At 37.8% G+C, this 22,093-nt stretch overlaps 1 protein-coding gene across 2 annotated transcripts in view; it reads left to right on the top strand.

Moving 5' to 3' along the window:
• The window catches only part of CFH (complement factor H), a 149,796-nt gene that overhangs the window by 49,897 nt on the left and 77,806 nt on the right, over nucleotides 1–22,093 (top strand). For both annotated transcript variants that reach the window (XM_053608132.1, XM_053608129.1), the window contains exons 10-11: nucleotides 17,230–17,406; nucleotides 18,663–18,839. In XM_053608132.1, the coding sequence (XP_053464107.1) occupies nucleotides 17,230–17,406; nucleotides 18,663–18,839 (354 nt within the window). The remainder of the gene's footprint in view (nucleotides 1–17,229; nucleotides 17,407–18,662; nucleotides 18,840–22,093) is intronic.

Genomic DNA, 22,093 nt, shown 5'->3' with positions numbered 1-22,093 from the left:
TTTCTATTTCTAGATGGTCTGGCCAAAGGTTTGCTATTTTATTTAATTTTTCAAAAAACAAACTCTGTGTTTTGTTAATTTTGTGAATGATTCTTCCGTTTTCAATTTCATTAATCTCTGAGTTCATTTTGGATATTTCTTTTCTTCTGGTGTGTTTAGGCTTTGATTGTTCTTTTTTTTTCCAATGCCATAAGATGGTTTGTGAGTTTGTTGATGCACTCTCTTACTGTTTTTTGGATGTAGGCATCTAAAGCAATAAATTTTCCTCTCAGGACTGCTTTGCTATATCCCATAGGTTTTGGTAGCTTGTGTCTGCAATGTTATTATGCTCAAGGAAGTTAATGATTTTCTATTTTATCTCTATCTCTTCCTGCATCCAGCTATCATTCAGCATAACGTTGTTTAATTTCCATGCCTTTATTTGGGGTTAAGCATTTTCGTTGGAGTTGAGTTCCACCTTTAGTGCCTTGTGGTCTGAGAAGATACAAAGTAAAATTTTAAATCTTTTGATTCTGTTGAGTTTTGTTTTGTGTCATAGGATATGATCATTTTGGGGGGGATATTCTATGGGCCAATGAGAAGAACATACATTCTTTAGCTTTGGAATGGAATGTTCTGTATACATCTATCAAGTACAGTTGTTCTAGGGTCACATTTAAGTCCTTTGTATGGTTTAATTTCTGTTTAGAGGATTTGCCTAGCTTTGTAAGAGTATTGTTAAAGTCCCCTGCTTTAATCATATTGCTCACACTAATTAAGGTCTGTTTCAGGAATCTGGAAGCATTTAAGTTGGGTGCATAAATATTTAGAATTGAAATGTTTTCTTGTTGTATTTTTCCCATGACCAATATGAAATGCTTATCTTTGTCTTTTTTTACTTTAGTTGCTTTAAATTCACTTGTATCTGAAAATAAGATTGCATCCCCTCTTTTGTTCTGAAAATTTTTTTTTTGCCTGAAAAATTGTATTCCATTCCTTAACTCTGAGTTTTAATTTGTCCTTTGAGGCTAGGTGTGTTTTGTGCAGACAGCACATGGATGGCTTGTGTTTTTTTTATGCAGTCAGTCAGTCTATGCCTCTTCAGTGGGAAATTCAAGCCATTAACATTTTATTGAGATAATTGGTAAGTGTGGTGGCATTCTATTCATCTTATTTTGTGAAAATCCATTGCTTGCTTTTATCTTTTGCATCATTGTGTAAGCTAGGTTTCATCCCTTAGTTACTGCATACTTGCTTTACTGGTGGACCATTGTGATGGTCAGTGTGTAGAATAGGTCTAAGTATTTCCTGTATAGCTGGTCTTGTGGCAAAGTTTCTCAATGTTTGCATATTAGTAAAAATTTGGTTTCTCCATCAATTTTAAAGCTTATCTTAAGAGGATATAGAATTCTGAGCTGAAAATTGTTTTGTTTAAGAAGATTAAAGGTAGATGACCATTGTCTTCTGGCCTGAGCTCTTTGCCCCCAAACTCCACAGGGTTGAGAGTCTGAATCTTTCCTCATCCCCCTTTAAAGACACATTATACTGTGACCCTTGGGTAAGCAGAGGCTGTCCCAGGAAAGCATGTGACTCTGGGATCTCTCCTGAAGTGGCTGCCCACTTACCAGGCATGCCAAAATTAGCCTCGTCCTATGCCTCTGAGGGCCAAGGCTTCACAGCAACTCTCCTACTGCTGAACAGTGAAATCTCTGCTCTTCCCCAGTGTCTCGGTCCTGGCTTCTGGGCACTGTTCAAAGTCACTTGGACACTCACCCAAGGCCTCCCAAGGTAACTCAACCAAGTGCCCAAGTCCAAAAATAAATAAATAAATAAAACAACCCACATGGAAGGGCTTCCCTGTGTGCAATCTTGCTGCGGCTGCTGTAGCTACAGCCTCAGTAGCCGCCACAGCCTCAGACTGAATGCAACCACTTGCCACTTCACCACTGCTTCTGTCCTTCTCCTGGGGTCCAGAAGCCTCCCTCTGTTTCCCTGTATCCCAAGAGGGACGTTTCTTGGCAGACCCCACACGCCAGAGGTGCCTGGAGTCCTCTCTCCCCAATCTCATTGCACCCCAATACAAAGAAGCTGTTACTCAGCAGCCAACTTGCTCCACCTCCACCTAATAAGTTTGTTAATTCATCCAAATAATTGAATATATTGGCATGTCACTGTTCATAATGTCCCTTTATTTTTTAAAACATATGTAAGAACCATAATGATGTAATTTCTGTCATTGCTGATATGGCAAATATATCATCTCATTTTTCTTTCCTGATTAAGTCTTTCAAAAAGTTGTCAGTTTCACTTTTTTTATTTTTTTATTTTTTAGACAGAGTCTCACTATGTTGCCCTTGGTAGAGGGCCATGGCATCATAGCTCACAGCAACCTCAAACTCCTGTGCCCAAGTGATTCTCTTGTCTCAGCCTCCCAAGCAGCTGGGACTACAGGCTCCTGCCACAATGCCCTGCCATTTCTTTGCTGCAGTTGTCATTGTTGATTTTAGCTGGCCGGGGCTGGGTTCAAAACCACCAGTCTCAGTGTATGGGGCCGACACCCTACCCACTGAGCTACGGGGGCTGCCTTACTTTACTTTCTTTATTAAATCATAGCACTGTACATTAATGCATTTATGGGTACAATGTGCTGATTTGATATACAATGTGGAATGCTTACATCTAACTGATTAACATAACCATCTCCTCACTTACTTATTTGTTGTGGTAAGACATTTATACTCTATTCTTAATAGTTTTAAAAATGTCATTGCATTATGCATATTAGGTGAGGTACCCACAAATACCCTCCCTCCTCCCAGCCTCCCACTTCCCCTACCTTCTCCCTCCTCTTCCCTCTTTCTTTCAGGACTATAGGTATGTTTTACCATTCCTATAAATGTGTAGGTGATTATATACTGATTTCATAGTAGTATTGAGTGCATTGGATACGTTTTTTTCCCATTCTTGAGATACTTTACTAAGAAGAGTATGTTCCACCTCCATCCAGGTAAACATAAAAGATGTGACATCTCCATCTTTCTTATGGCTACATAGTATTCCATGATATACATATACTACAATTTGTTAATCCAATCAATGGGCATCTGGGCTGATTCTATGACTTGGCAATTATGAATTGTGCTGCAATAAACAACTGGTGCAAATGTCTTTTATGTAAAATGATTTTTGATCACCTGGGTATATACCTAATAGAGGAATTGCAGGATCAAATGGTAGGTCCACTTTTAGTTCTGGGAGTATTCTCCAAACTTCTTTCCAAAAAGGTTATATTAGCTTGCATTCACACCAGTAGTGTAGAGGGGTGCCCTTCTCTCCACATCCACACCAACATATGTAGTTTTGGGATTTTGTGATGTAGGATAATCTTACTAGAGTAAGATGATATCTCAAAGTGGTTTTGATTTACATTTCTTGATGATTAAAGATGATGAGTGTTTTTTTGTGTGTTATTAGGCCGTGCGCCTGTCTTCTTCAGAGAGGTTTCTGTTCAAGCCTCTTGCCCACATATAAATGGGGTTATTTTTTCTTTTCATATTGAATAGTTTGAGTTCCCTGTGGATTCCAGTTATCTGACCTTTGTCAGAAGCATAACCTATAAATATCTTTTCCTATTCCAAAGGCTGTCTTTTTGCTTTACTTACTGTGCTTTTGGCTGTGCAGAAGCTTTTTAGTTTGATCAGATACCAGTAATACATTTTTTGGTATTTCTTCAATTGCTGGGCAGGGGGGTCCTCCTCATAAAAAATTCTCCCAGGTCACTTTCTTTGAGGGTTTCCCCTGTATCCTCTTCTAATATTTTTATAGTTTCATATTTTAAATTTAAATCTTTTATCAAATGAGAATCAATATTTGTTAATGGTGAGACATGAGGGCCCAGTTTCATTCTTCTACAGGTTGCCAGGCATTTCACCCAGCACCATTTGTTAAATAGGGAATCTTTCTCCCAGTGAATGTATTTGATAGGCTTATTAAAGATCAAACTATGATAAGTGGCTAGTTTCATCTCTTAGATCTCTATTCTGTTCCATAAATCAACCTCTCTATTTTTGTGCCAGTACCAGCCTGTTTTGATCACCATAGATTTATAGTATACTCTGAAGTCTGATAACATAATACCTTCTGATTTGTTTTTATTTCTGAGTAATGTATTAGCTATTTGAAGTTTTTTCTGATTCAATATAAAGCAAAGCACTACTTTTTCAAGCTCTTTAAAGTACAACAGCGGTGCTTTAATAGGGATTGCATTAAATCTGTTGATTGCATTGGGTAGTATAGCCATTTTAACAATGTTGATTCTTCCCAACCATGAGCATGGTATGTTTTTTTCATTTGTTAACATCTTCAGTTATTTCTTTTATTAGAGTTTCATAATTCTCTTTATAGAGATCTTTCACATCCTTTGTTAGATGAATTCCCAGATATTTCATCTTCTTTGGCACTACTATAAAAGGAATAGAGTCCTTGACTATATTTTCATCTTAACTATTGTTGGTATATATAAAAGCTACTGATTTGTACGTATGGATTTTGTATCCTCAGACACTATTGTATTCCTTGATTATGTCTAAGAGTTTTCTAGGTGAGTCTCTGGAGTTTTCCAGGTATAGTATCATATCATCCGTGATGAGTGAGACTTTGATCGCCTCTGACCCTATTTGAATACTTTTGATGCCATAAAGTATTGCAATGATTGCAATGGCTGATTGCAATGGCTGGAACTTCCATTACTATGTTGAATATCAGTAGAGGCAATGGACATCCTTGCCTAGTTCCAGATCTGAGTGTAAATGTTTTCAATTTTATTCCTTTCAGTATGATACTGGCTGTGGGTTTGCTGTATATGGCCTCTATCAGTTTCAGAAAGACACTTTTAAACCTATTTTTTAAGGGGTTCTGATCATGAAATGGTGCTGGAAATTATCATAAGCCTTTTCTTATTTATTTATTATTAAATCATAGCTGTGTACATTAATGCAATCATAGGGCACCATAAACTGGTTTTATATGCTATTTGACATATTTTCATCACACTGGTTAACATAGCCTTCCTGGCATTTTCTTAGTTATTGTGTTAAGACATTTATATTCTACATTTAGTAAGTTTCACATGTACCTTTGTAAGATGCAACGTAGATGTAGTCCCATCAATTACCCTCCCTCCCCCCACCCTACCATCTCTCCTCCCCTCCCTTTCCCCATTCCCCATATTCTTAGGTTATAATTGGTTTATAGCTTTCATATGAAAGCTATAAATTAGTTTCACAGTAGGGCTGAGTACATTGGATACTTTTTCTTCCATTCTTGAGATACTTTACTAAGAAGAATATGTTCCAGCTCCATCCATATAAACATGAAAGAAGTAAAGTCTCCATCTTTCTTTAAGGCTGCATAATATTCCATGGTGTACATATACCACAATTTATTAATCCATTCATGGATCGATAGGCACTTGGGCTTCTTCTATGACTTAGCAATTATGAATTGGGCTGCAATAAACATTCTGGTACAAATATCTTTGTTATAATGTGATTGCTGGTCTTCTGGGTATATACTTAGTAGAGGAATTGTAGGATTGAGTGGCAGGTCTATTTTTAGATCTCTAAGTGTTCTCCAAAGATCTTTCCAAAAGGAATGTATTAGTTTGCATTCCCACCAGCAGTGTAGAAGTGTTCCCTTTTCTCCAAATCCACGGCAACATCTCTGGTCTTGGGATTTTGTGATATGGGCTAATCTTATTGGAGTTAGATGATATCTCAAAGTAGTTTTGATTTGCATTTCTCTGATGATTAATGATGATGAACATTTTTTCATGTCTGTAGGCCATGCATCTGTCTTCTTCAGAGAAGTTTCTCTTCAAGTCCCTTGCCCAGCCTGCGATGGGATGACTTGTTCTTTTCTTGCTAATACGTTTGAGTTCTCTGCGGATTCTGGTTATTAAATCTTTGTTTGAGACATAACCTGCAAATATCTTCTCCCATTCTGAGAGATGTCTGCTTGCTTTACTTACTGTGTTCTTGGCTTTGCACAAGCTTTTTAGTTTGATCAGGTCCCAGTAGTGTATTTTTGATGCTGCTTCAATTGCCCAGGGGGGTCCTCCTCATAAAATATTCCCCCAGGCCAATTTCTTCAAGAGTTTTCCCTGTACTTTCTTCTAATATTTTTATAGTTTCATGTCTTAAGTTTAAATCATTAATCCAGTGAGAGTCTATTGTTAGTTAATGGTGAAACGTGGGGGTCCAGTTTCAATCTTCTACAGGTCACCAGCCAGTTCACCCAGCACCATTTGTTAAATAGAAAATCTTTTCCCCACTGAATGTTTTTAATTGGCTTGTCAAAGATTAAATAACAGTAAGTAGCTGGATTCATCTCTTGGTTCTCTATTCTGTTCCATACATCTACCTTTCTGTTTTTGTGGCAGTACCATGCTGTTTTGATCACTATCGATTTATAGTATAGTTTGACATCTGGCAGTATGATTCCTCCTGCTTTGTTTTTATTTCTGAGTAATGTCTCAGCTATTTGAGGTTTTTTTCTGATTCCATATAAAATGAAGTATTATTTTTTCAAGATCTTTAAAGTATGACAGTGGAGCTTTAATAGGGATTGTATTAAAATTGTATATTGCTTTGAGTAGTATGGACATTTTAACAATGTTGATTCTTCCCAGCTATGACGATGGTATGTTTTTCTATTTGTTAACATTTTCAGCTATTTCTTTTCTTAGAGTTTCATAGTTCTCTTTATAGAGATCTTTCACGTCCTTTGTTAGATAAACTCCCAAATATTTCATCTTTTTTGGCACTACTGTGAATGGAATAGAGTCCTTGACTATTTTTTTCAGCTTGACTATTGTTGATATATATAAAGGCTACCGATTTATAAATGCTGATTTTGTAACCTGAGAAGCTGTGGTATTCCTCGATCACTTCTAAGAGTTTTGTAGTAGAATCCCTGGTGTTTTCCAGATATACAGTCATAACATCAGTGAAGAGTGAAAGTTTGCTCTCTTCTGACCCTATATAGAAACCCTGGATCGCCTTTTCTTCCGTAATTGCGATGGCTAAAACTTCCATTACAATGTTAAAGAGTAGTGGAGACAATGGGCAATGGGCAATCTTGCCTGGTTCCTGATCTAAGTGGAAATGATTTCAGTTTAACTCCATTCAATATGATATTGGCTGTGGGTTTGTGGTAGATGGCCTCTATCAGTTTAAGAAATGTCCCTTCTATACCTATTTTCTTAAGTGTTCTGATCATGAAGGGATGCTGGATATTATCAAAAGCTTTTTCTGCATCAATTGACAGAATCATATGTTCTTTGTTTTTTAATTTGTTTATGTGCTGAATTATATTTATAGATTTATGTATATTGAACCAGCCTTGAGACCTTGGGACAAAACCCACTTGGTCATGATATATAATTTGTTTGATGTGTTGCTGGATCCTGTTTGTTAGGATCTTGTTGAATATTTTTGCATGAATATTCATAACTGATATTGCTCTATAATTTTCTTTTCTTGTTGGGTCTCTTCCTGGTTTGGGGATCAGGGTGATGTTTGCTTCATAGAATGTGTTGGATAGTCTTCCTTCTTTTTGTATATTTTGAAACAGGTTGAGTAATATAGGTACTAGTTCTTTAAAGGTTTTGTAGAATTCTGACATGAAGCCATCTGGTCCTGGGCTTTTCTTTTTAGGGAGATTTTGTATTGTGATGCTATTTCAGAACTTGATATAGGCCTGTTCAAAATTTCCACTTGATTCTGGCTAAGTCTTGGAAGGTGACTTGCTTCCAAGTATTGGTCAATTTCCTTCATATTTTCAGATCTGAGAATAAAGTTTCTTGTAATATTCATTAAGGATTTTTTGAATTTCTGAGATGTCTGTTTTTATTTCATCTTTGTCATTTCTGATTGATGTAATTAGAGATTTTATTCTTTTTTTTTTTTTTTCCTGGTTAGGTTAGCCAAAGGTTTATCTATTTTGTTGACCTTTTCAAAAAACCAACTTTTTGATTTATTGATCTGTTCTATAATCCTTTTGTTTTCAATTTCATTTATTCTGTTCTAATTTTGGTTATTTCTTTTTTTCTACTGGGTTTGGGGTTGTAATGTTCTTCCTTTTCCAGTTGCTTGAAATGTCCCATTATGTTGTTAACTTCCTCTCTTTCCATTCTCTTGGGAAGGCTTGCACTGCTATAAATTTCCCTCTGAGGACTGCCTTTGTGGTATCCCAGAGGTTCTGATAATTCATGACTTCATTATCATTTTGCTCCAAAAATATGGTAATTTCCTTCTTAATCTCGTCTATGACCCAGCTATCATTCAGCATAAGGTTATTTAACTTCCATGTTTTTGTATGAATATGCAGATTCCTTTGCTTACTGAGTTCATCTTTTATTCCATGGTGGTCCGAGAAGATGCAAGGAATAATTTCTATTTCTTTGAATTTACTGAGGTTAGATTTGTGACCTAAGATGTGATCAATTTTGGAGTATGTTCCATGGGCTGATGAGAAGAATGTCTATTCAGTTTTGTTGGGATGAAAAGTTCTGTAGATGTCTGTTAAATTCAAATGTTGAATGGTTAAGTTTAAATCTAAAATTTCTTTGCTCAGCTTCTTATTGGAGGATCTATGCAACACTGCCAAAGGAGTGTTAAAATCAATCTCTGACTATTATGGAGCTGGAGGAAGTCAAGTTGCTTGTGTCTGTTAGAGTTTCTCTTATAAATTGAGGTGCATAAAAATTAATAATTGAAATCTCATCATATTGAGTATTGCCTTAACATATATGAAGTGACCCTTCTTATCCTTCCTTACTTTTGTTGGTTTAAAACCTATTGTATCTACAAATAGAATTGCAACACCTGATTTTTTCTGATTTCCATTTGCCTAAAATGTAGATGACCATCCCTTCACCCTGAGTCTATATTTATCAATTAAGATAAGATGAAATTCTTGTATGCAGCAGATACGTGGCCTGAGTTTTTGTATCCAGTCAGTCAACCTATCCTCTTTAAGGACAATTTAAGCTATTCACATTAATGTAGAATATTGATAAAACTGGTAGAATTTTGGGTATCGAGTTTATCAAAAGTCCAGAGGACATTTTTAATCCTTTCACCCACTGTGGAAGTTGGAGTTTGATCAAAAGTTTCTGAGTGAGTTTACTTTTGTGGTAGAGGATTGTGCAGGTCATTATGGAGGATAGGTCTGAGAATATCCTGAAGAGCTAGTTTGGTTATGGCAAATTTCTTCAACATGTGAATGTCATTAAAGTATTAATTTCTCCATCCTAAATGAAACTCAGTTTAGTTGGATACAGGATCCTGGTTTGAAAGTTATTTTGTTTTAGGAGATTAAAAGTTGATGACCACCCTCTTCTAGCTTGCAATGTTTCAGCAGAGAGATCTGCAGTCATTCAAATATTCTTCCCTGTGTATGTTATGGTTTTCTTATGTCTGGCTGCTTTCAGAATTATCTCCTTCATATTAACATTAGTGATGTTAATTATTATGTGCCTGCGGGATGTCTTATTCGGGTTTAGTCATGCTGGGGTTCTAAAACTGTCTGCTATCTGAATTTCAGAATCTCTTCACATGTCCAAAAAAATCTATTTCATAATTTTAAGAAGAAGAGCCTCTGTGCCTTGCGAAGCCACTTCTTCAATTTCAGGGATTCCTATGAGGCGAATATTAGTTTTCTTCAAATTATCCCAGAGCTCTCTGAGAGAATTATCCATTTTTGCTCTCCATTTCTCTTCCTCTTTGAGAGTTTGGAAGTGTTCAAAAGCTTTATCTTCAATGTCAGAAATTCTTTCTTCTGCTTGCTCCACTCTGTTACTGAGGGATTCTACTTTATTTTTCAGATCTTTGAGGGCTGCAAATTCTTGTGTCAATGTGTCAAAATCTTTGGTGATTTTGTCTTTAAATTTGTTGAATTCTTGAGACAACTTTTGAATTTCTCATAAAATTTCTAATTCCAACTTTTCCTCCATTCTATTTATATTGTTTGCAACCCAAATTCTGAATTTGATTTCTGACATCTCTGCCATCTCTTTATGAATGGGATCTTCAGTTGCATCTGCCACATCTTTTCTTGGGGGGGGCAATCTACTCTCATTATTCGTGTTACTGGAGCTTTTCCGCTGATTCCGTCCCATGATTATTTTACACCGTTTGACTTGATGAGCAGATAAAGAGAATTTGGGTTAGGGGCTCCAGGAGTAATGATTAACCACCCCTTTGCCCCAAATCTGGAACTGGTTCTGTTTTTTCCTGGAGCTCTGCCAAGGACCTGTACAGTGCTATGGCCCGAGAAACTGGGGATCTGCTTGGTGTGGTGGGACTAAGTGGCTCTGTCTTGTTTTCAGCTGGTCTCTGTCCTACCATAGTGAATCAGTTACTCTGGGTTGAAGTCTCAGTGGTGCAAGAATATCAGATGTTAAGTTACCCTGACCCAACAGGCAACAATTGGATAAGGAAAATCAAACCTTCCCACAACCACACACCCAGAGTACAACTTGGATAGTCCTTGGGTGACTGGCCCAGTTCAAGAGGTCCAAATCAATTGTTTCAGTCAGCACCTGTGTCAGGTGGGAGAGTTCAAAAGGTCTCTGACAACTATATCACAGGGGTCTGTTGACAACTCAAATATGACTCGCTTTGGTGCTCTTTGGGGTCAGGAGGACCAACCCAGTAAATAGATTAGTCTGGGAAGGTTGGTGCCTCCTTCCCCTCTGATGCACTTCTGTTGTACCCAGTCACTGATAACCCCGCAGGGCTATGACCCAGTTGCCTCCAATGACCAGATACTACAGCGGTTTGCACCTGCCTGAATCTCAGGGAGCTCTATGTCTCCTTAGCCAGGCCTCTGCTCTCTGCCACTATCTGGCAGAGGGAGGTGAGGCCTGACAACCTCGGGTGCTTAATGGAGGCTGGGGCTGTTCACTCAGTTCCAGCCCCACCCCTGATTGATGTTACTGACAGAACAGAGCAGCTTCACAGAATTTGTTCCTGTCCTGGCTATATTCTCCTGCAGAAAAGACACTGAGTTCACAGAACCTGCAATTAAGGCCCTGTCTGTGCCACTGCCTGGTCTCGGCTGCAGTTTGTAATGGAGCAGCATGGTTAGCTGTCAGTTCCAGCCTCTGCCTGCCCTCCTTTGTCTCAGCTAATAATCCCCTGAGTGCCAGGTGTCTCTTAGGCTCAGTAAAGTGGTTATCTGGGTCAGCCCTGCCCTGGGAATCTGCCGGCTCTGCGCGTGTGTTTTCTAGTCCCCATGCTCCACCCAGGCTGGTACCACCTCAGGCAAACCCTTTACTCACAGGGCCTGCGTTTCCGTCCCAGATCTGTTCCTTCAGTGGCTGCCACCAGAGAAGATGCCTGGCTTCCTCTGGTTGCCCAGAGAGACAGGGGTGACTCCAAAATATCCAGGAGTGAGCCCTATTGTTGCCGCTGCGGCTCCTGCTTTGTGCCTTGGGGCACTGCCGCTCCTGTATGGTTCCCTCTCAGCTGACTGTCCTCTCCTTACTCCTGGTCCACAGAATCAGCACTGACCAGCATCAGTCCATGCCCTGTCCACATCTCTTGAGAAAATATCCAAGAATCTGGACTCCTGGGGGACAGGCTTCCAGACCTCTGAGTGAGAGTGGAGGGGAGTGTTGGGAGTTCAGAATTGCAGGTCGACAATATATACAGTTTTATACAGTTTTATGCCTGGCAGGAGAATGCCATGGCACCTTAGTAGGGGAAGTAGGTCTAGTTTTTAGAGGGTCTCTTCCATGGGATATAATTGGAGAACTTTTAAACTCTGCTCACTTTTTTGTATGGAGTACTGCAAGCCACTCTCATGGGGGAAGGGACTCTCGTCCACTTGGTGATGGATTTTGTACCTTTTGTTTGTATCCTTGGGGTTGCAGCTTGCCTCAGAAGGGTTGATGTGTGTTCTTCAACCTTCTCTCTTGGCTCAGCTCTAATTCATCAGGTTACTTGCTAAACTTCTGTCCTTTAACTCTCCTTCTGGATGGGAGCCTTTGTGGAAAGCTGGCTTCAGTCAGCCATCTTGCCTCTGGCCTCTCGACCTATCATATGCCTTTTCTGAATCAATTGAATTATATGGTCTTTGTTTTTAATTTTATTTATGTGATATATTATATTTATGGATTTATGTATATTGAACAAACCTTGTAATCCAGAAGAAAACCAACTTGCTCATGGTGTATAATTTTTTTGATGTGTTGTTGAATTCTGTTTGCTAGTATCTTATTGAAAAATTTTGCATCAATATTTAAAAATGATTGGTGTATAGTTTTCTTTCTTTAGTGGGTCTTTTCCTGGTTTGGGCATCAGGATGATATTTGCTTCATAGGATTTATTTGGGAGTATTCCTTCTTTTCCTGTGTTTTGTAAAAGGTTATGTAATATAGGTACTAGTTCCTCTTTGAAAGTTTGGTAGAATTCTGATGTGAAGCCATCTGGTCCTGGACTTTTTTTTATTTGGAGATTTCATATTGTTGATGCTATTTCATTGCTTGGTATAGGTCTATTCAGTTTTTCTAGTTATTTCTGGCTGAGTCTAGGAAGGTGGCTGCTTTGAGATATTGTTCCATTTCCACCAGATTTTCATATTTCTGAGAATAGAGTTTTTTGTAGTAATCATTGAGAATTTTTTTGATTTCTGAGGTGGTGCTTTTATTTCTCCTTTATCATTTCTGATTGATGATATTAGAGATTTTACTTTTATTTTTCTGGTTAGATTAGCCAAACGATTATCAATTTTATTGATCTTTTCAAAAAAACACCTTTTTGTTTTATTGATCTTCTGAATGATTATTTTGTTCTCAGTTTCATTTAATTCTGCCCTAATTTTGTTTATCTATTTTCTTCTGCTGAGTTTGGTGTTGGAATCTTCTTCCTTTTCCAGTTGCTCAAGATGTCCCAATATGTTGGTGACTTCCTTTCTGTTTTCTTGATTAAGGCTTCCCACGCTATAAATGTCCCTTGTAGGACTGCCTTTGCAGTATCCTAGGGGTTTTGATGATTTGTGTCTTCATTATCATTATCATTATCATACAAAAAATTGGTGATTTCTTTCTTCCTCTTGTCTTTGATCCAGCTATCATACAGCATAAGGTTATTTAGTTTCCATGACTTTATTTGAATATGAAGATTCTTGGTGATGTTGCATTCAACTTTTATTCCATAATGGTCCTAGAAGATTCAAGGAATAATTTCTATTCTTTTAAATTCTCTGATGTTATATTTGTGTCCTAAGATATGATCAGTTTTGGAGGATGATCCATGGGCTGATGAGAAGAATTTGTATTCAGTTTTAGTAGGATAAAATGTTCTGTACATGTCTGTTAAGTCCATTTGTTGTAGGTTGATGTTTAAGTCCAATATTTCTTTGTTTAGTTTTTTGTTTTGAGGATCTGCCAAAACTACCAAAGGAGTGTTAAAATCTTCAACTATTACAGTGCAGGAAGATACCAAATTCTTGATGTCTGTTAGGGTTTCCTTTATAAATTAAGAAGCACTCTAGTAGGGCACATGAAGCTGTCTACTATTTAATTTAAATCTCTCTCATGTTGAATGTTTCCCTTGACAAATATGAAGTGAACATCCTTATGTTTCTTATTTCTATTGGTTTAAAGCCTATTGTATCTGCAAATAAAATTGCAACCCCTGCTTTTTTCTGGTTTCCATTTACCCGAATTATAGATGTTCATACCTTCACCTTGAGTCTATTTTTATCCTTTATGGTAAGATGAGACTCTTGTATGCAATAGATATCTGGTCAGAGTTTATGTCATCCAACTTGTACTTATTTAGAGGACAGTTTAAGCCATTCACATTAATTGAGAGAATTGATAAGCATGGTAGTATTTTGGGTGTCATGTTTTTCAAATGTCTAGGGTATATATTTAATCCTTTCCCTACTGTGGAAATCAGGTTTTATTCAAACATTTCTGGGTGAGTCTACTTTGACCGTGGACCATTGTGCTGATCGTTATGGAGGATGGGTCTGAGAATATCCTGGAGAGCTGGTTTACATATGGCATATTTCTTCAACATGTGTATGTCAGTAAAGTTTTTGATTTCTTTGTAACAGATGAAGCTCAGTTTAGCTGGATACAGGATCCTTGGCTGGAAGTTGTTTTGTTTTAGGAGAATGAAGGTCGATGGCCATCCTCTTCTATCTTGGAAGGTTTCAGCTGAGAGATCTGCAGTTATTCTAATATTTCTCCTTTTGTAGGTAATGCTTTCCTTACATCTGGCTACTTGGAGAATTTTCTCCTTCAAATTAACCCTGGAAAAGTTAATTACAATGTGTCTAGAAGATGCTTTATTTGGATTGACTCATGCTGGGGTTCTGAAGCTGTCTACTATTTGAATTTCAGTATCTCTTGTGAAATTCTCCTCCATAATATCTTGAAGTAGAGCATCTGTGCCTTTAGGGCAATCCTCTTCTTCAGGAATTCCTATAAGACGAATGTTTGATCTTATACAACTCTCAGGGAATGATCAGTTTTTGTTCTCAATCTGTCTGCCTCTTAGAGTGTATGGGAATGTTAAAAGCTTTGTCTTTGATTTCAAAGATCCTTTCTTCTGCCTGCTCCTCTCTATTACTGAGGGATTCGACTGTATTTTGGAGCTCCTTGAATAATTTTTTCATTTCCTTGAGCTCTGCTATCTCCTTTTTTGTTATGTCCATATCCTTGGTAATTTTGTCTTTGAATTCATTGATTTTGATTTCCATCTTTTCATTTAATTTATTCGTCTTATTTGCCATCCATATTCTGAATTCTATTTCTGACATTTCAGCCATTGTTTATGAATGGCATCTTCTAACATATCATTTTTGCAATTCCTTGGGGGAGTTGATCAACTCTGATTATTCATATTGCTGGAGTTCTTCCTCTTGTTCTGTCCCATGAATATTTTCCTCAGTTTGGATATTAAAACTAATAGGGTATGATTGGATTGGGAGTTCTAGGAATTGTAGTTAAGTAGCCCTTTACTAGAGAGATGAGACTAGTGATTGTGGCTTTATCCCTACAGCTTCACAAAGATCCCAGTCAGACCTGCAGCAAGAGACTCTGAGGACCTAATTCATGTGATAGGGCTAGCTGCCTCTATCTTGTAGTCAGCCAGCCTCTGTCCAATACTATTGAGTTTCAAAATTAGTCTGAAATCTCAACTGGGGGAGATACAGCAACTGAGATCCCCCAACTCCTCTAGTGACAATTGCAGGAGTATAAGTCCCTCCCACTTCAACACAACCAAGGCTCAACCTTGCAGGGTTGCCAGGTGGTCAGCCCAGGTGGAAAGTTCCAAATCATTTATCCCAGGCAGCACAATCACTGCTCAACTGTGAGTTCAAACATTGCCCTGCAACCTGATAGTAGGGATCCACAGGCAGCTTGGACCCAGAAACTCAATAGGCAGGAGTTTGGCTCCCTCTGGTGCTCAGTGGTGTCAGAAAGGCCCACCCAGCCAAAAAGTCAGGCTAGGGAGTTTGCTGTCTCCTTCCCTGCCTTATGCTGTAGCCTTGCCTTGCCACTGATAACCCCACAGGGCTGTGGCCAGGCTCCCTTGGACAAAAGCATCAGGGATATGGGTCTGCCAGAGACAAGGGGGAGTCAGCGCCTCCTGCTGTGCTGTACTGTGCCACCAGTGCAACCTCAAGGATCTAAAGCCCAGCTCCCTCCAGTTCTCAACAGTCTCTGGGGAGTGCACCAACAGCGTCAGTCCTGGGGTTTGTTCACCACTGTCTGTGGGAGGGTACCGCTGCCAGGTGTATTTTACCCTCACCAAGTCTGTGTCTCAGTACTAGTCCCTACCGTGAGCGTGTATTGCTGTAGTATGTACTCTTGGAGTCTGCACCTCAGTTCCAGCCCCATTCCATCATGGCCAAGTAATGCCATCGCAGGAAGTATTTTGTGCTCACAGAGGTTGTGTCTCTGTCCCAGCCCTGTCCCACCATGGGTGGGTACCACCCAGCATGACCCTCGCAGGGTCTGCATCTCTGTCCCTGCCACACTTCACCGCAGGCGGGTACCTCCACCAGGAGTATTTTGCATTCACAAAGGCAGTGTTTCTGTGCCAGCCCCACCCACCATGGGCAAGTACCATAGCAGGGAATACCCCTTGCTCACCAAGTGTGTGTTTCTGTCCGAGCTGTGCTGTGCTGGCAGCCCCCAAGGTTGAGGCCTGGCTCCCTCAGGTGGTCAAGAGAAATGGAAAGTATTTCTCCAAAATTTAACCCAGAATGTAAGCCCTGCCACCACTGCAGCCACCAGCCACTGTGCTCCGGTGTCAGCCACATTACTCCCTCTCCCGCTTGACTCGCTCTGCATTCTCCAATTTATACCCATGCAGCTGTTTCAGATTTGTTGTGGCCCACTTCATGCCCAGACCTCTGGAGGAATTGCCAAACATGCTGGACTCTACAAGGGAGGCTTCCAGACCTGGGCGGGGAGGGGGAACTGGGAGTTCAGAATTGCCACAGAATTCAATTCAAAATATTTAACAGTTACTCTTCTGATTTCCATGGGCTATTTATACATGAATCTGAATTCTGAGGAAAAAATCCAGTAATTGACAGTAACTTTAACTGTCACATTATAGAAACAATAACTTTTACTATTTCAAGTTGTTATACCTAATTTGATGAATCATCATTTTGGCCTTCTAAGATAAATAAATAAACTGCCTTTCATTGGTGTCTTTGAACTCCATGCATCTCTATGCTTTGACACACACAATAATAATGATATTTCAAAATCTTGGTCCAAAGTCTATGGCAGCTGTTTTGCCAGAATTTCTAAGATCATCACCTCATGTCATATATTCCAATTGGCTACATGAGTTCTGGGATAGTCTAAAATATGCAAACTAGGCAAGATTTAAAATTCCCACAAATGATCATACTATTGACTTGTGGCTTACTGTAGCATCCTGGATTTATTAGACAGATTTCTATAATCCCTCAGACAGGTTTATGAGTGTTTTAAGTCTAGCCTTATTAAAAAACAAAGATAAAAGGTCATGATATAATAGCTTTGGAAACTCATAACTTATTTTATTTGATGTAAGAACTTGGAAGATTGTGATTATCTAGGTTTTTTGCTTATAAATGAATCATTTTTTAGGTTTTTATGTTATTTAAGTTCTCATAAAAATGTTTTTGAACATATGCTTATCTTTTCCTTATATCTTTCCTGTTTAGAAACATGTTCAGAAATAGAAATTGAGAATGGGTTTATTTCTGAATCTCAGGTTACATATCCCTTAAATAAACAAACGCAATATAAGTGTAAACCAGGATATGTAACAGCAGATGGTAAAACATCAGGATTAATTACATGTCTACAACATGGATGGTCAGAGCAACCCACATGCATTAGTAAGTAATTTATTATATAAGTCATTATTATATAGATGATATAGAAAAGTTTACTTTATCTTTTTGAAAATGTTTATATGGTTTTATCAGAAAAGATAAAGAAAATATTTAAGAAAAAACACATATTTTCCCTTTTAAGATTAACTAGTAGATATTAGTTCATCTTTCCATTTAAGTTTGGTGTTTTTTTTTTTCACTTTGAAGCATCCTGTATTCACAGTGGAGATATGGATCCATTATGCATAATCTCATAATACTTTATCTTTTATAATTTATATTTAACACTGTAAGACAGCTCCACTTCTGAATATCCTTTCTGTTAGAAAATATTCAGAAATATGTAAGTACTGAAGGGAGAGAAATATTTCTAGATGCTACCAGTTTTTGCTGTGTTGAAAGTTATCCCTGCCATACTATTTAGTTATTTATAAAAATTTTTTAAGAATGATTCGCTTAGTTCATGTTTTCTTCCCCAAACCCCTTAGTATTATTTTTGAAGTGATATTTAACAGAATCACTTTAAGTGGTATGAATATTTAAGATATCCATTCATATAGTTTGCTTCTTTTTTAGAAAAATATCTGTGGGGCAGTGGCTCAAGGAGTAGGGCGTTGGCCTCATATGCTGAGGGTGGTGGGTTTGAGCCCAGCCTTGGCCAAACCTGCAAAAAAAAAAAAAGAAAAGAAAAAAATCTATGGGTCAGCTGAAGAAAAAAAAATTTTTCCTTCATATAAAACTCATTTTATGTTAAATATACTAAATTTTGATCTATTATTTATAAGAAGACATTCTTATTATGTAAGAGAAAATACCTTATAAATATGCATTGATCTTTTTATTCAATAATTTTTTTCTCTTATATATATGTCATAACTAGTAATGAGTCTTGCATTTTAACTTGGAGAGTACTATTATGATTTACTAAAAACAAAGCAATATACACCTGAAGTGGCATTTTTATTACTATTATTTTCATATGTATTTTATAATTTAGTTGAGAAAAATACTCTCAAAATAAAATTTTCAGAATGTTTAAGAGATGAAAAAATGCTGTGTAGAAACATTTTTCTTATTTTAAGTACTTGTTGCAAGACAATAATTTGTAAGTGGTATTCTTAAATCATTTTTATACAGTACTTAATTTATTAGTATAATACATACTAGTCAATAAATCTTTCTTTTATTGGAATTGGAATCACTCAGACTGTCCAATAAATTATATTAGAAATGACATTCTTGATTTTATTATGTTCTAGAATCTTGTGATGAGCCAGCATTTACAAATGCCAGAGCCAAAATGAACAGACCATGGTTTAAGCTCAATGATGTCTTGGATTATGAATGCATTGAAAGATATGAAAACAAATACAAAGCTACCACAGGCTCCATAGTATGTGAATACCATGGTTGGTCTGATACACCCACCTGTTATGGTAAGTACTATTTTCCCAGGGATACTTTCTTTAGGGTAAAAATAAATTTATATGTGCTCCATTTTTAAAATTTGAATTGTTTAGAGACATTTTTAAGGAAAGATGATTAAAATCAAGGTATCTCCTGATCTTACATATGTTTGCAGAGGGTGTTTTAAAACCTAAAGAAAACATAGACCTTTAAAATAGTACATTAAATTAATGTTTCTTATGAGATTTAGGATTAAAGTATAATTGTTTAGTTATCCTATATGCAAGTTTTTCAATTATTTAGAAGTGAGCACACCAAAATTATAGTTTGTTACAAGTTCTTCAGCTATTTTGTTCCTAAATTTCTGTGTTATACCTCTACCTTGAGTGTTAATTTCTGTATTTCTTGAGTGTAGCTATTACTTTCTAACTTTAGGAAGTTCTGTGGAATCTCTCTTAGGCTTGCCAGTCAACCATTTGTTCTCCATGATTAGAAGAAGGTTTATATATGTGAGAAAATGAGTGCATGTAAAGTGTTCCAAGCCAAAGAAACAGTATGTGTAAAGCTTTGAAAATAAAACAATCTACTTGAGAAAAATCATGGTGGGGCACATTCTAGTGATGACATATGAGAAGTTTATGAGCTAAGGCTAGTTAGGAGAGAGACAATTATCCAGGTTATTTCAGAGTGTGTTAGCATTTGGATTTATTTTACAATGGATTAAAACCCATAATAGTGTTTTGAGGAAAGGAATGATAATGATTTGATTTGTAGTTCCAAAATTTTCATTACATTTTACCCCTGAATGTTATGCATTTAGTGGGCAAAGAATGAAGTGATGAGTTCATGCAGGGTAAGAAAGGGCAGGTACTGAGACAGAGTGATGATTGAGGAGATACAGAGTGGAAGATAGATTTGTGATGAATTTTGGAGGTGGAGAAAGCATGTAATGTCACTAAGTGTTGGATATGAGGAAAAGTGAGATCAAGAAACTCACATAGGCCACATGTGATAGCTCAAGCATATAATCCTAGCTCTTTGGGAGGCCAAGGTGAGAGGATCACTGAAGCTCAGGAGTTTGAGCACAGCCTGAGCAAGAACAAGATCCCATCTCAACTAAAATAGGAAAATTAGGTGGGTTTGTGATGGGTGCTTGTAGTTCCAGCTACTCAGGAGTTTGAGGCAGGAGGATCACTTGAACCCAGAAGTTTGAGGTTGCTGTGAACTAGGCTGATGCCATAGCACTCTAGCCTGAGCAAGAGTGAGACTGTCTCAAACAACAAAACAACAACAACAAAAAACTTTACATTTTTTTACTTTATTTTTTTTATCATAAGTATGCAAGAAATAGAAATACCATTTTATAACATGGTGTTGATAGGAAAGAAAATATTTTGGGAGGAATATCACAACTCCTGACTGGGCACAATATGGTTGAGCTGCCAATGGACAGTCAAAATTGGATGCATGAACTCTGGAGTAGGAAATGTAGCCAGAATATATGCATCTGAGATTATACTAATAAATGATGACATCAAATAGGATGATAATATGAAGTGAAAAGAGAAAGGAGCCCAAGATTGAACCTTGCAATACATAGATGTCATAAAGGAATATAGCAGTTGAATAGATAGCATAGAATGGAGAAATAAAATAAGTCAGAGAAATGGGAGAAAAAAATCTAGAATGTTGTCATAGATGTAAAAAGAAGGAAATTGTTAAAAGCACAACAGGTTGATTAATAAGTCATCCTGTCTGAATTCTAATTCTGATTCTATCACTTGCTAAGCATGTATTTTTCAGCAATACACCAAGAGTTTAGTTTAGCTTATAGTTTTATCTATAAAACTAATGGATATAGCAATGTGGAGGTCAACCATTACCATAAAAGTAAGGTTTTTAATGAAGTAGAAGGGAAAGAATCTAAATATAATCTGCCAAAGAAAAATGATAGCAATAAATTTAATACAGGGTGTGGGCATAACGCTTTCAAGAAGTGTGGACATAACTCTTTCAAGAAGTGTGGAAAGGGCAGGGCAAGATGGTAGACCAGAAGTATTGTTCAGCTGAACTCTCCTAAAATGACCAGGGAAAAATAAAGAACCTAGCCATATCTGGCATGGGAACCTTACCCATAGCTGTAAATCAGGTGGAAGGGGGATAAGCTGGATACAGCGTATGATCCAGAGTAGTGGAAATCTGATGAATTAGGCAAGTGACTGTGACCCACTGGGATCTGCTGGGCTCAGCTAGTGGTCCAGGATTGGAGGAAACCTTTCTAGAGTTTTCAGTTGTTGGGGGTGGGGAAGAAGCTGTGCATTGAGTGGAAAGCTTGGAAGATTGTGTGGATGTAAACAGAATACAGCAACCAGATTTAAATAATGATTGGAATGGATTTGCTATTGGTTTGGTGGCTGGTGAGGCAACCCTACTGAGAAAGTCTCTGCTGACAGGGGGCTGCCATTGTAGGAAGGTCATGAGAAGGTCTTAGCAGGGTCTCAAAGCCTGGCTATCTTAATTCCACTTGCCAGGATCAGAATTCCACTCTTGGGACAGGCTGAGGGATTGCTACACCCCATGGGAGCTGGATTCAGAGGCACTGTGAGACCTGTCCCTGAAGAATTCAGCTTTAAGATCCCAATCTACCAGGGTCTGAATACTGAGGAAACAATCAGGTGATCACTGAAGGCAACTAAGTTAGGAATATGGACCATAGCGGTTGCTGGCTTGTCTTCTCCCTCTTATTAAAAAAAAAAAAACCCACAATGCCACCTGGTATCCTGGAGACATATTGCAAGACATTGTCATCAAGAGCAAGGACTCTTATTTTGGGGGCCACACGGAAGAGTTTAATTTTGCTCAGGCTGAGGCCACTTCCAGACCTAAGCTCTGAGACAAGCTAATTTGAAGCAAAGGAAGAAGTGAGAAGGAAAAAGGAGGAAAAGGGAATGAACAAGAAAATAGAACACATGAGGAGTAACCAACATAAAAATTCGGGAACATGAAAAACTAAAACAGAGCAACTACCCCAAGAGACCATGAGGCAGCTACTGCAAAAAGCTCCACCCATAAAGAATTAATGGATTTGACAAAAGAAGAATTTAAAATATGGATGATAAATACAATAAAAGGAATGGACTAGAAAATAGAAAGACAGAATGACAAGTTGGAAGAGAGATGTGTAGAAAATAGAAAGGATATGACAGAGCTTAAGGAAATGAAGGAGACAACCAGGGAAAGTAAAGATGCAGTAGAGAGTATCAAAAATAGGTTAGATCATGAA

This window comes from Nycticebus coucang, chromosome 10, assembly GCF_027406575.1.
Source record: "Nycticebus coucang isolate mNycCou1 chromosome 10, mNycCou1.pri, whole genome shotgun sequence".
NCBI classification, from domain to species: Eukaryota; Metazoa; Chordata; class Mammalia; order Primates; family Lorisidae; genus Nycticebus; species Nycticebus coucang.
Note: the sequence above shows the minus strand (reverse complement) of the source record. Positions and strands in the feature narration are given on the sequence as shown.